At 38.7% G+C, this 15218-nt stretch overlaps 1 protein-coding gene across 1 annotated transcript in view; it reads right to left on the reverse strand.

Annotated features, from left to right (window-relative positions):
* NEO1 (neogenin 1) overlaps positions 1 to 15218 on the reverse strand; it is a 221306-nt gene that overhangs the window by 49718 nt on the left and 156370 nt on the right. Inside the window, exon 8 of the mRNA XM_075713990.1 lies at positions 125 to 344. Coding sequence (XP_075570105.1) covers positions 125 to 344 — 220 coding nt within the window. The remainder of the gene's footprint in view (positions 1 to 124; positions 345 to 15218) is intronic.

Genomic DNA, 15218 nt, shown 5'->3' on the forward strand with positions numbered 1-15218 from the left:
TGGATTCTGCAACCTGTAAGGCTTTGAGTATTAAAGACTTAAGGTTTATAGTGCTTCTAAGCAAAGCTAGCATGAAGAAGAGTCATGAAAGAGCATGACCTATTTTACACATCAAGATCTTTACCTGTTTATACCTTCCTTGGTGTAGAAGATTGAATAGGTGAGGTTGTCTCCTTGAGGGTCTGATACAGGAGTCCGCCAAGTCAGTCTGATGAAGCGAGTGGAGACGAGGGTGGCCACAACGTCCCGCGGGGCTGAAGGCAATGGTCCTGTTGTAGCTGGTGCTAGATGGTCATTAGTGGCACTGGTCAGTGAAGTGGGAGGTAATGTTGGGATGGCAACATCTTGTCATGTGCAAACATTGGGGAATATGAAGGGCAAACATCACCACGGTTTAAAAAAGGAAACAGAAAAAAAAACACAAAACAAATAAACAAAACCACGATGGGAAACAAAAGAAAATGAACACACACAAAAAAGGCCATTAAACTGAAGGCTGACATGCAGGCAAAGGTAACTACTGAAAACTAATGGGAAATATTAAAGGACAAGTCACTGTCAAGCAAGCAGACCAAATCTCCATTGTAATGGAAGAGGCAAGGGAAAGGGAAGGGTGAAAACTGAGCATAAAATATGACCTCGTAAGAGGACATACCAGCAGCAAACAATACTTTCACTTCTTTGTAAACCAGATGTAACACCAAACATTTACCAATAAAAAATCCCAACTTGTATTATTTATTAAAAAATACATCCAGACCCAATTTTCTACTTTATTTCATTAACATGCAGAGTTAATCTTTCTCAATCATAAAAAAATGACAGACAGAACGCACAAAGTTCATTTAAAGAAGTGCAAACTCATCCAGGTTGTGCAATTAAAGACTGAAGTCAGTTCACATAGTAACTGCTTTCTGAGCTGGTTGGGTTCTACTACTGCCAGTGGTTAAGATGTGGTGACAAACTTGGTATGGCAGTGGAAATAGAGACTTTTTCCTAACTTTCACCAAGATCACTGTTTTCTTTCCATCAATGCTTTTCCTCCTTCTCATAACATACATCATTTTACAAAGATATTAACAAGCATAAACAACTCTTGCTTCATATTATACGAAGACTTAAACATTTTGTGGTAAGTTATGTACGTCTTCCTGTATTACTACTTTAAAGCTAGGATAAATCTGCAGGATTATTGCATTAAAAGGTTGGCAAGTTAACAGCACAAGCTGTAATGTACAAATAGCTGTTCTCCAAATCCTATTAAAGCAATCCATCCATTAATCTAATAGTAATATTCTGAGCAGCTGGACCCCAATTACCACACAGTATTACAGGAAGCACAATTAGTAACAAAAACTTAAAGCTCAGGCTACGCTGAATTTTTCTGGATTCTTAAGTATTTACCAAGCTTAAGAGACCCGATGACATTTTCCACATGGGAATCTATGTGGCCAAATACCTTTATTCACTTCTTAATTATGGAAGCTAACTAAAACAGCTCAGATTTTCCCCAGAAAGAGTTCAGGACTAACACAGGTTTTGTTGAGAGCTGCAGCATCTCCACTTAATGTACTATCAGAAGATGTGGACTTGTGTCTCAATAGACAAGGAGAAAACGGCACACAAAAAACCTGACTAAACCAGAAAATGTTATCTGAACAACCAAACCTTCAGGCAGACACACTAAGAATGTCTCAGCTGCACTGAGAAGTCTATCATCAAAAACCTGACTTTAAGTTCTAAAAAACCTCGTCAACCAAAGCATCATCTCACACGTAGGTCTTGAATTGGCAGAACTCTCATTTTTTCGTTTCTATTTCCCAGGCAAATACTGACAACACTGGAAGAACAAACCATTTGCTTGTATCAGACTTGCACAATGTAATCAAGGTGTGTGGGCAGAACTATGAAACACTTCATTGTTTCATATGAAACACTACCATCCACAGTACCACAAAGACAAGGGTGTATTTCTTGGGACCAACAGCCACCACAAATGAAGCCCAGCTCTACGGGGACATTGACGATGTCCTCCTCCCCTTTCCTTGCACCGGTGTGCCTGTTACTGCTCCATCGCATCTTCCACCCCTCCTGAAGCTCCCATTCACATTTCATCTCCTCTCCCAGATATGCCCATCCTGTCAACCGGGAAAGCTTCACTCCCCCAACAAGTACTGGTGTAAATACAATCACCAGTTTAATTACATTTCAATAACATGTTTCTTCTTCCTTTGACACTAAAATCAAGACTTTTTACTTCAATCCCTGTATCTTTACACAACTCTGCAAGACTCCCAGAGCTAGGGACGTACATATTTTGGTATTGAAAATACAGATCACAGAAAGACAAGTACTCAAGAATATCTTCTTAATTATCTTTTCCACATTTTAACAGCCACAGATCACAATTAAGTATTCTCCAGCACCCCCCTCCCTATCAACAGACTACACCATTAATTTCACATTCACTGCAAAATCTAAACTATTTTTATGTACACATAATTAAGTTTCTTACAGAAATGCACCATGTTTTAGCTGTTCTTCTGGACTCAGGGAGGGCCCCTGTGCCCCGAAGGCTAACCTTGCTATTGCAGACTACTCAGTACAGGATATTTTATTACACAGCTCCACCCCTTGTTCGATGGTACAGTAAAATATACCAAGGAGCTACAGCAGCATCTCGGGGCAGAAAAGGTTCTAGCTAAAGTTATCAGCACTTACAGTTACCGCTATAACCTTACTCCAACCTACATCACCATTTCTCAGAGCAGTGAGCACTGAAGTGCGTTGTGGACAACTTCTTGACACCAGTGCTGGATGACCCAGCAGGAGAGATCTCTCCTACATTTGGTATTCATAAATAAGGAAAATTTGTTCAGAAATTTGATAGTCAATGGCGTCCTTAGCTGAAATGACCCTCAGATGGTAGAATTTAAGATCCTGAGGAAACTGAGGAAGGCATTTAGCATAATCAAGACACTGAACTACAGGAGATGAAACTTGAGCATGGTCACATGGATGGTTGCCCTTACAGGCAACTGAGATCAGGACAGCTCGCTGATCTTCCGGGACAAACCGCTCACAACCCCAGAATGATCCATTTTCCTACATGCAGGAAAACAAATGGGCACAGCAAGAAGGCAGCTTGGCTGAATAGGGAACTCCTGGCCCCGCTTAAGCACAGAAAGTGTAAAGGAAGCAAAACCAGAGACCAAAATGGCTAACCAAATGAAATACAGAAACACCACCCAGGCATGCAGAGGTGGAATTAGGAAAGCCAAATCTGGATTGGACAGGTGGATGGTGGGGTGTGTGGAGAGCTGACTGGCCCAGCAGGCTTCCAGCATCATGGTGAATGGGATGAAGACTAACCAGCTGCCCAGGTAATGAGTGGCATTACCCAGGGCTTGATTCTGGGACAGAGCGGGTTTCATATCTTCATCAGTGACCTGGATGATGGGACAGAGATCATCTGTAGCAGGTTTGCAGGTTATACCAGACTGGGAGGAGCAGTAGATACACTGGCAGAGAGAGGGACCAGACAGACTGGAGAAGTGGGCTGGTGGGAACCTCAGAGTTCAACACTGACAAATGTGGAGTCCTGCATCAGGGTCAGGGATCTTCCCAACTATCATCTCTGTGCTACTAAATGACAATTAGAGTGCCAATTCAGTGTCACATTTATGGTCCCAGTTTCATCAGCCAGGCTTCTCCCATGCTTAAATTTGAGCCCATGTTAATAGTTCCCTTGGACTGGAGACTTAGTCCCTGCACCTGTCTTTACTCCTTCCGGATCATGTTGCCACTGAGGAACAAGTACTCTGCAAAAACCTCCTTGGTGCCTGTAGTTTTCAGCATCTTTCCCAGAGTGCCTGCTTGATTGACTCCCACTTCATTTCAAATTTCACTTTACACTTCAATTGAATATTTTCCCCTTGCAGACAGCTTTAATTTCCTACCCTTCTATTAGCTAATTACATTAACAATATTATTTAAAACCATGAAACAGTTTGAGGAATAATCTGCAGGGAAGCTGTTATAATAACGAACTTGTGTTTTGCAGCTGCATCAGCCAAATGTCTTCTGAAGTAGCATCTTCTGAGCCATTTTGGTGAACTCTTTGATTGATTGCTTCACACATTTATTAAACTACTTACCACGTGAAGCACCTCCATTTTTTAAAAAGAAAGTTAAGACACTTCCTATCTAGCACAACAGGCAGTTGCTACTTCAATACACAAACTCCTTATAACCACCGTTTCAGTTGTTCATTTTAACTAGGAAGGCTGCAGGAGATTAATTTCTACTGTATGGACTTACAAAGAACAGTATTAGACTGCCGTTCTTCAGTATAGCAGCTGTCTTTTTAGAGCTTGAAATGCAAACCACTTAACTTCCACCACCTTACATTAATACTTTGGTTTCTCTTATGTGTCTTGGTAATATTGTCAGGTCATCTGCTTCAAATTATATGTTCTTGATGCAAAAGCTGCATCTTACCCATCTTAATTCTACTAATTCTACTTAGTTAAAATGTAATACAAATATTTTTAAAATAATTAAATTGAAACAAAATTGCTGAAATTTCTCTAAGGAAAAATATTCCCCTGATAAATTTTTAAAATTCATCTGCTTAATCTAAAACACATCCCACATACTCATGTATTTGTCTTCCGATATAATGAAATAGATCCATCTTGTACTTAAGTGATCTGCACAGTGCTTGAAGAATCTGCAGGCATCAAGATGAAGAGTCTGGGAGAGCTGCCAAGATTCCTCAGATTAACAGAAACCCAGTTTTATGCTCACGCAAGACTCAACACCAGAAATATTCCTTCTGACAGCATTATAGGTAGATTGGTCAAACACAACAGAAAACTAGTGGCGTCCGAAAAATAAACTGTAAACCAAATAAAAGCACAAAGGACTCGTAAGTTGTACAAGTAAGGTAAGCAATGAATAGGCAGGAAAACTCACCCACTGAAAGCTGCAATTAAATACCAGCTTGGTAGCAATTTGGTACTGTTGATAGCTGTGGAACGTATTTAGAAGACTAGGTTATTTCCTTTCCTTTTTTCCCCCATTCTTCCTCAAAATGCCTCGAGTGCCATTACAAACCGATTTGTACACAGCCGTGTGAGCAGAATGCTCAGCAGTGCAGAGCTGTGTTAATGAGTAAATACACTAAAATTAGTTTTAATGCCAATAAGGGAGCAGCTTTATTACTTCAAGCTTTTAAGCATGGTGTAACAAGTAACATGCAAAACAAGTCTCTCCTTTCTAACACACATTTCATCACTTTTTAAAAAGTAACTATACTCTGGAACATTCTTTGCAGGCCTATTCCTACACAGTTTCACATTAACCTCCTTTAAAAAAAAAAAAAAAAAAAGCATATTCAGCAAGTGACATGCTAAGAACATGGAAAAAGAATGACATTGTTACATGCCAGACATATATACAACAGATTTATCTTTTCAACCACTGCTGATATATCAGTTTTTCTGAGTTTGTGTTTTTCTAAGGGATCAAGAAAAAGTCATTCCTCAATTTGGCATTGCACAAAGGCTGTACAGGCGAGATACAGCACATTGTCTTGAACAGCATTTGAAAGAAATCAGTCAGGAAAACAGCTAACATAAAATGAATCACTCCTTAAACAGTGGCTCCACTGCATTCAGGGACTGAGAGGGGGAGACCAAGGTTAAATAAATGTTGCTAAGGGGATACATTAAAACTGTTGCAATACAGTTTCAATTCTGGATCAATAGACAGGGAAAGCCACTTAATTTATCTGTCTGCATCTAACAAAGTTAAAAGCTAACAAAAATGAGTTTAAAACAAAGCAAAATATTTCAAGCAGTCCTTTTTCTGCTTTGCACAATAATTTTTCTAATGCTTATGTAGTAACCTGGGCAACAGAACAATGTCTAAATGGCTAGCAAATGGTGATGTTCAATTACTGAAACCCAATCATTGCAGGACACCCAGCAATCCACCAACAGGGTGAGGTAGGCAGAAAAATGAGAAAGTAGGATTGTCTTAACTTTCCACTAGTAATTATTTTTACCCATGGTACATATACCTTGTACAGGATTCCAACATGTAGCTTTGCGCATCTGTGTTGCCCAGGTGCAACACCAAGACTTCCAGCTAAGGCAACCCTAGCACGAATCCCACTGATCCAGTGTACGAGAATATTCCTTCTCTCTCTCCCACCAGACGTGTGTTTTGCAAACCATAAGGTTTCCACCTTGTTTTGCTGTGCAGAATAAAGACACGGGGACACACGTCTGGATTGCTAATGTCCCAAGTCCTTTCTGTCAAGCTGCTGTTTCCAAGGGTTTCTTCTGAGCAGACCTCACCTATTGCAACTGTTTTATCAAAATGTTTTGCAGAGTGCACAAATACCCAACAGGAGTTGGACTCAAACAAACGAATAACCATCAATGACTTCTATAACTTGAATCCTTCACTGGCAAAAGCACAATGTTTTAATTTTACCAACATTGAACTGGTAAAGTCTAAGAGGCAAAGGCTACGGGTGCCTATCAATTTTATACACTAATGTGGTACCCAGCTTTTAATCATGTAGGAAAAATGACCCTCACTGCTATTAGCATAATTCACCGCAGTGAGATAACAAACAATTTGCACGTGTCTGTGGTGCTATTCTATCATCATCATTTCAGGATGCTGGTGTGATCTTTTAAAAACAACTCTGTCAAACATGCCACACCTGAAAACTAGTAATTGAAATGCTCTACTTGTTAGCTAATTATTAGAAATATTTTCCATGTTGTCCTGCCCCTCCGGTTTAGATTTCCTTTTTCCTCCTTTTTTCCTCCTGTGGCACATTATTGGCATATTCACAGCTTCCTCCTGCTTTGGGCAATAACATTCCAATTATACCGTTGGATATACTACACAAAGAAAAGGCAGAATAGGAATGTTATCTGCTTCAGCTCTGCTGCTGTTATCTGAATGTCCTGGGATGAGTCCAGTTCCCTTGGCTACCCCATATGTGTAACGAGTCTGCCACTGCTACAACCTACCTCATGAAGGCAGTACTGAAATGTATGAAATTAAGATGCATAAACACCTTAAGAACTAGTTAGTGGTCATATTTAGACTATTCTTGGCCATACTCAACTGCTCAGTGTCACAGTTACAGTGCCATTCAAATGAGAGCGTCAGGGATTTCTAAACCATGGTTGAGGCTACATCTACATCGGAAGGCAGCAGGAGAGGCACCGGAGGGTGAACCAGCTGCTTCTGAGAGCACCCACATCATATGGACTCTACAGGTTTCACTTTGGCCTAGTTCTTACCCTGAACAACCTACAGGGACCGGGCTGCATTTTCCAGCTCAGTTTCATTCCAAAGACAAAGACATCAAGATCCAAGACTACTCTGAGATGCAATTCAATGGGTGAAGAGCATGCATGGATGGGAAATTCCATGAGTGCTCTCCTGATGGAAATGAAAACTTTCATGTGGATGCACCGTCAGGACATAGATAATGCAGCAAGTGGAGAACAAGATAGACCTGGGCAACGGGAATCAGTTATGGGGACAACTGAGGAATCTGGGGCATCAGAGAGTGGTTAATATATACTGTTGCAGAAGAAAAGAAAGTCCTCTTTATAAGGACTTCAGAGTGGATTTTATAGCTTTTAAATGTAACTAAATCTTTGATTTCAGCAACAGAGACTAACAATAGCAAATTACTATTTTGTCAAAAAGTCTGTTGGAAAAAACATGGCCTAGGACATTCAGCTCTCTAAACACCTTTAATATTTTATCTGCATACCATAAGAAAAAAATACCTCAGAGGTACCGATATATTTAATTTTGACTTGGGGTATTCGGATAAAACCGTTTACTCAATAAATAATATTCTTCACATAAATCGCTATTTAACTGATTCTGGAAAGGTAATCAAGACTTTCAAACATTTTTCTTACTTTACCTAATGCACTGTTCTCCTAAATCTGAGCTTTAGCATATGGTATCATTCCTCCTGCTTCAGAACAGAAGGATTCAACTTTGATCAGGATTAAGAAGCTGTGACACTTCAAAGAGTCATAGTCAGAAAACATTTATTTTCTTTTGTACACTTTCCCTCATAGTATCCAAAAAATACAGCAGTAACTGGTTGCAATGTAATAACTATGAAATAATAAAATGTGTAAGTCCATGCTATACAACTATCCTTTAAAATTTTGCTTTCTCTCCTATTTTCTTTCCCCTGTGTTTTTACTTGTATCAAATCATCATCCTTCTTCAAATGCTTAATTCGTAAACTTAGGACAGAAGGGACATCATCTTGGTATTCCCAGTAGTTCCCTGCACAATACCATAATCAAAGAAAAACATGTTAACTGGCCCTAGTAAGTTCTTACAGGACAAATGGCCATAATGCTGAAGTCCGTACTTTGTCTCAATAGATCAGTTGTAACTACTGAATTATTTCCTTCCCTTGGAAAAACTAATTAAAAGAAATCTATCAGACTCCTACTCCTCTACTAAGAGGTGCTTTCATGCAAAACTGAAAAAGTGAACAGACATGGAAAGAAGAGCATATTAAACTAATTTCTGCTGTATATAATGAACATACATTTCCTGAATCTCCTGGATTTCATAATGACAACCACCAGCACCTCCATTTATGTGGTGTAAGACACAGATCTATGTCTGCTTGACGCGACTGTAAAAAGACAACAAAATTTAGTATTTCAGAGAAAATTCAAAATTATATCAATAGTTGTATACAAAATTGCACTTCATGAGACAATCTGAACTGCAGAACTTTGTGTGTGATTTTGCTATATAAGGAAATTTGTCAGAAAAAGAAAACACATGAGAACATTCAGGGCAACGCCCACAAGAAAGCACAACTGTGGCCAGCTGGACATAAAGCCTACTAACCTTAAAATTGCATGAACCATTCAGAAATGCAAAGCACATCTGCTGAGGAACTGACCCCATAAAGACTGCCTCATGCCTGCACGACTGTAACAGTGGTGTATTACAGATCAGGGACAACGGGCTCAGAAATTAAACCATACAGAATTTTTATGGTTTATATTGCAGTGTTTTATACATTACTTGCTGTTATTAACTGAAAATCCATGAGTAGTGCTTACCATCACACATAAAAGACATTTGGTACCAAAACACACAGAAAAATAGTAGAAGCTTTGATAATGGTATTTTTCCAGTGACTTTTTTTTTTTTTTTTTTTTTAAAAAAACAACATGTTCACATGGCAACAGAATCTCAGTGTCTCTTCGTTTCATCACTCTACCTGGCCAAAGAAACCTCTAAGTTGCCTGCAATTTTCAACCCTGGGCATTTTTCCTATGCACTTACATACTGGTCTTATTAAAACCAATGCTTTTACTTCCGTAGAATTTTAACTACTTTTGACTATAATACACAATCACTGACTGATGGGAAAATGAGGTGACATTGTCTGGGAGTTTATGTCTGCTGAATGGGAGAGATTCCCCTCCCCCACTTGTCCCTGGCATGTTGTAGAACTGGCTGTATTTACATATATACATACAGAAAGCCCTGGACTGGCTTTTGGCCCAGACCGCAAAGCCAATTCGCCTCATTAGTCCAGAAAAAAGAGCATACAACTTTCCATGCAGGCTACAAGAGAGCTGAAGGTATTGAGAGGGTATGACAGAGACCAGAACTGGTTCAAAGGAGGTGGCAGAACTAGAGACTTTCCCTTTGGGATAGAGAGAGACATTAGATGGTCTCAGCTGCACCTGAAACTGTTTCCTGAAACAAAGAGTTTGAAGTAAGCTGCCCAAGGGGACACAGACAACATCAACCACTGTGGGTGCAGTCAGAGGACCCAGCTGGGCTAGGAGGAGCACCCAGCTCCCACCGGAGCATCTCCCACTCCTACCTTGGGAGGTGGGCATTCATCTGAACCTACGGGGAAGCCGTTTCAAGGAGTTAAATTCGGACATAATTATGCTCTTCTTTTCAGTACTATAAAACTTTTTGCTGCTTTATCATCCTGAATCAACTAACTACTTTTTCACACAAGATGATTCCTTGAATCATCTCAAAGAAGGAAGAGGATTGAGGACGAGAACCAGGCACAGCTCACTCTCAATCAACTTTGTCTATAGCAGACTTAAAAAAACAAATGCAACCCCCCCATCCTGAGGAACCGACCCTCCCCCAAACAAAAGCAACCCTCATTTTCTTCATAAAATGAAATGGAGATGCTTGCTTACTTATTTCTCTATGCCAACATTCTTTGGCTAAAGCAGGCAGGCAAAACACCTTTTTTTTTTTTTTTTTTTTTTTAAAAATTTCTTTAGGTTAATTTACATTACCACTGGGAATGAGAACTGTTATTTACTCTTCACTCAATGCATACTACTTGCAAAAAGCTCACCAAAAATACATAACAAGCAAATTCCTAAATAATACCCACTGATTATGATTTTTAAGCATTCATTTGGTTCTATATTCTGATGTAATACAATGATGGGCACTGAATAAATTGTGACTATATAAATATACTGATAAACACGTTCTGACCACGAGCCTGTTTTTTAAAGGAAGTCATAAAATCCATTCTGATAAAGAACACTCCTCCCATTTTCATTTCACGATGCAATGCTTTGGTGTAAAGGAAACAATTTGATTTTTTCCTGTCTCATAAAACAACCATTAAAAAGGTGTGACAGACCTTATTGACGCATTACACGCAGAGGTGAGTCTGCAGAGGAAGGCAGCCTCTCCTACAGACCTAAGCAGGAACCCCACAGTTTAGATCAGATACCAGTGTTTCAGGGGAGGATGCAAAGAAAAAAAATCCCTGCATGCATTCTGATCATGAGACTCACATTACAAAAAAGAAGGAAAAAAGCCAAACGTATCTCTATCTATCCCTGAGGAATTTAAAACCAACTACTTTTAAACAGATTTTGTTATTGGAAAGAAATTCAAACCATAACTACATATTGCAAAATGATGGACATAATCTTAAAATTCAGTAGTATTTCGTTTTTAAAAAAGATCTAAGTTTTTATTTTAAACGACCACTCCTTGAGAAAAGGGAGTCAAAAACCCTAAACAAAACACACATATAGAACCCAAGGCAGAAAACCCGCATGTAAATGCTCCAAAAGAACCCTGTACAGAGTTATCCTCTTAATGTAAATATTCATAAATTGAACTCTTTGCAGAATAAAAATCTCTCAAGAACAGTACACCCTGCAACAATATGTTGTAATTTGACTTTAATAATAACAGGAAAAAAAAATTATTTCAAAAGCAGAAGTGCTACATTTGAGCAAGGCTCTTTATGGAATAGTTACTAATAAAAATGCTGCATATTTTTGGAAAGTGTTCATTTTTACAGCGGCCATTCATTTGCATATTTGAAGAGTTAGGCAAGATTGCTCCCTCAGTCTAAAGTTTCACTGGGACTCTGCCAATAACTCATTTTATCACTCCGAGTAAATCATTTCCCCACACCTTCACTTCCATCTCACGTTTCATGTTTTTTGCAGTGGTGTTCAGTTTTCACTCACTGTTTGCATACCCAAGGTAACAGGGCCACAGATGCTGTCAATTCTGTAAACACTACAAATAATTAACAATAACAATTTCAATGAGCCAGGTTTATGACTAAATCACTGTTTTGATGCCAGAGCAGTACCAATACACCGGTACCATGACAAAACCACACTACTTGACTATTTAAGGATGTATTTTCAAAGAAACACCACAGCGTAATTTCTCCCTTTCTCTCTTTTCTCAGTAACAGCCTAAACTGAAATAAATTAACCCATTCTCCAGCTGCAGTTGCTAATCCACAAGGTGCAGTTTCTGCTACTGTCCAACACTCCTTCTTGTAGATAACTTTGATAAACCTTGATTTTAAACTGAAGCATTTTATTTAAATGACCATAACACTGCTCAAAGTTTCCTCTGGATAAGATGTCCATCTCCCTATTTAGGGTATCTGCAGTTGATGTGTGCCAATCCAGAGGTGGCTACAGTACACACAGGATTTAGCTGACTGTTAGCCTACATGGTTTTCTCTGAGAACTAACTTAGAAGTGAAAGATAATTTCCCTCAGTTTGCGATCTGTTGACACTTTAAACAACTCCGGCAAGCTGAAGTTGCAACACATGAGACTGAACATGCTATTTGTATGTCAAAATGTTATTCATGTCTGCTAATCTCTTTATCAAACACAGACTTACTTAACTACTTGTTTCTTATACATATCTAGTGAATTCTGTTTTTCTTTCATTTAGGTTGGTACAAATTATTTTTAAGGGAGAGAAGATACCAAGCAAACCCCACCTCTCCTCTTCTAGGCTATAACCATATATAGAGCAATACTTCTAGATGTGGTATTGGGGGTTTTTTGTATTCATTTCCACTGCATTTCTCTGTTAAAGACCATATGTATTTGCTGCTCACTTACCATTTACAGGCTGCTTCAGACACTGTTTTTATAGAAACTAGATGAGGTATTAGGATGTTTGGGAATTCATATAAAGGATATGCAAGCCAATCTTATGTACTCTTAATTAAGATTTTTCAATTTCTATTTTTAAAGAGCCAGGTAATGTTCTTTACTTCAAATTTCTAATTCTAACAGAAATAGTAAACCCCATCAGCATTTTTAAAATACAACTTCTTTCACTAGCACAGAGGCTTGGGAATTTGGTATGCACATCACAGCACACAAGAATCTGAGGTTATTCCCCAAATGTATATGAGTGAAGTCTACAGCAATGTGGATTACTCCAGTCATTGACCACTGTTAAAAACTCCTGACCAATGAGATTAAAAAGCAATTGTATGTAAAATGGTGCTGAAGAAAAGAATGAGACAGGACACTGACTCTAGTCCCAAGGTGAAACGTCCGTTGCTGAGACACAGTAGCCCATATTAGCTCTGTGACTTGGACCCAGAGAAGCAGACCCAGGTATGACTGTCCCCTTTCTCCTTATTTTCCTTTAGCACCTTCAGTAATAATGTGTCAACAGGAAAACCATACAGAATCCATTTGTCTTTTAAAGACTCTGGCTCCACAACTGTTAGGTTCCTTTTTTTTTGGAGCAGAAAGAGGCGATAGGAGAGGGGAAACAATAAAAAAAAAAAAAGAAAATACCACACCAGATTATTTCTAATGCAGTGAGAACAGTGACAATTTGCAGTTAGTTTCAATACTTAAATTAGGCAAATTTGAATGCACATTATTAAAAATTAGTGTTAGATTTATTTATTTGTTAGATTTATTTGATTTCCTTATGGTATAAACCCTATAAGCTTATTCAAGTTATCTTGTCAAGACTGCTGGAAAAATGCATGACATCAGAAGAAAGCGTCTTCTCCCAGATTCGGATATTCAGCTGTACAAATCCTATTACATATGCAAGCAAACTGTAAACCAATCCTTTTTCCTTTTTCTCCAAATGGCATTCAGATGTCTCTGATATTACTGTATGATTTAGCAACTTTGAAATATAAGCAACCAATAAAGACCATATCCACACGTTTGTTCCCCCCTCTGGTGCGAGACTGACAAAATCTGATATTTTCCTTTACAACATGAGCCTAGGATCAATTACAAATTAAGGCTACTTCTGTCAATCTTCACAACCCTGTTTATGAATAATAAAGGCTGAAGAAATGCCTTTGGTAGTCATGACAGGTATCAAGATAAAGCTAATCCTGCCATTATACTCTTCATCTAAACAAGAAAAAAAAAAAACCAAACACTAAAACCAAACACCCATCATGATACAATAAACACATCCTACACCTATATCTGATGTTCTTCACCCTTATTATTTTTATTTTCATCTATAACTAGAAGCCATATATAGGCAGAGGAACAAACAACCATCACTAACAACTGCAGCCGGTCACACTGAATACATTCACATTTGCTTAATACCATTTCAGAGCTGCACAGCTTTGGTTCCTTGTAATAACCATTGCTGACAATATATTATCTAGTAAGGTAGTAGCCAAGCTGACAGAAAACAATTTCTATAGAATATAAGAGGACAAATGGAAAATAAAATTGGTGGATTTGGTAAGTGATATTACGGTAAGTGTATTTGCTTTTATTAGCCTTTCTGGTGGCAAAGAGACTTTTATTGGACAGAGAAACTCTACTGGGAATTCAGGATAACCCAGAAGAGATGATATAAAACAGGGACTCAAAGCCTTTGAGCCTGTTTCACAATTGTCATACATTGCATATGCATCCTAGTTCATTCCACTTTTGCTGTAGCACAATAAGTATAGAATAAATCCAGGTGAAGGATAGAAAACCTATTAATATGTGTTGAATGTTTCTCAAAATACATGGAAGCTTTTTGCTCCTACAGGTTCTTTCTCTGCCTCCACCTAACATTCCTTACACATTATTCTTCTTTACAATATGACCTATAATTTCTTTAAACACAAGTACCTTTTAACAATTAATTTAACTCATGAAAACCAAAACTAAACAGGTGACACAGTCCAAGTGTTTCAAAGTAAAACTGCGTAAGTAGCAATCACCGTAACCCATATTTGCACTCAGCAGACTTAAATCTAAGTCATGGTGCACACAATCCTATACGAATACCTTGTCCTGGTTTCAGCTGGGATAGAGTTAATTTTCTTCCTAGTAGCAGGCATAGTGCTGTGTTTTGGATTTAGTAGGAGAAGAATGTTGATAACACACTGATGGTTTAGTTGTTGCTAAGTACTGCTTACACTAAATCAAGAACATTTTCAGCTTCCCATGCTCTGCCAGGTGCACAAGAAGCTGGGAGGGGGCACAGCCAGGACAGCTGACCCAAATTGGCCGAAGAGATATTCCATACCATATGACATCATGCTCAGTATATAAACTGGGGAGTCAGGGGCAGCGACCACTACTCGGAGACTGGCTGGGCATCAGTCTGTGGGTGGTGAGCAATTGCATCATGCATCACTTGCTTTGCATATTCTTTATTATTATTATTATACTTTATCTTATTTCAATTATTAACCTGTTCTTATCTCAACCTCAATCTCACAAGTTTTCTCACTTTTACTCTTCCGATTTTCTCTCCCATCCCACCAGGGGCGGGGGAGTGAGCAAGCGGCCTTGTCTTTGCCAAGTCAACTGTAAATACAGTCATAAAACAAGAAATGAAAACTAATAAGCACAATCAAAGCA

The sequence above is a fragment of the Pelecanus crispus genome, chromosome 7 (assembly GCF_030463565.1).
Source record: "Pelecanus crispus isolate bPelCri1 chromosome 7, bPelCri1.pri, whole genome shotgun sequence".
In the NCBI taxonomy this organism is placed as follows: domain Eukaryota; kingdom Metazoa; phylum Chordata; class Aves; order Pelecaniformes; family Pelecanidae; genus Pelecanus; species Pelecanus crispus.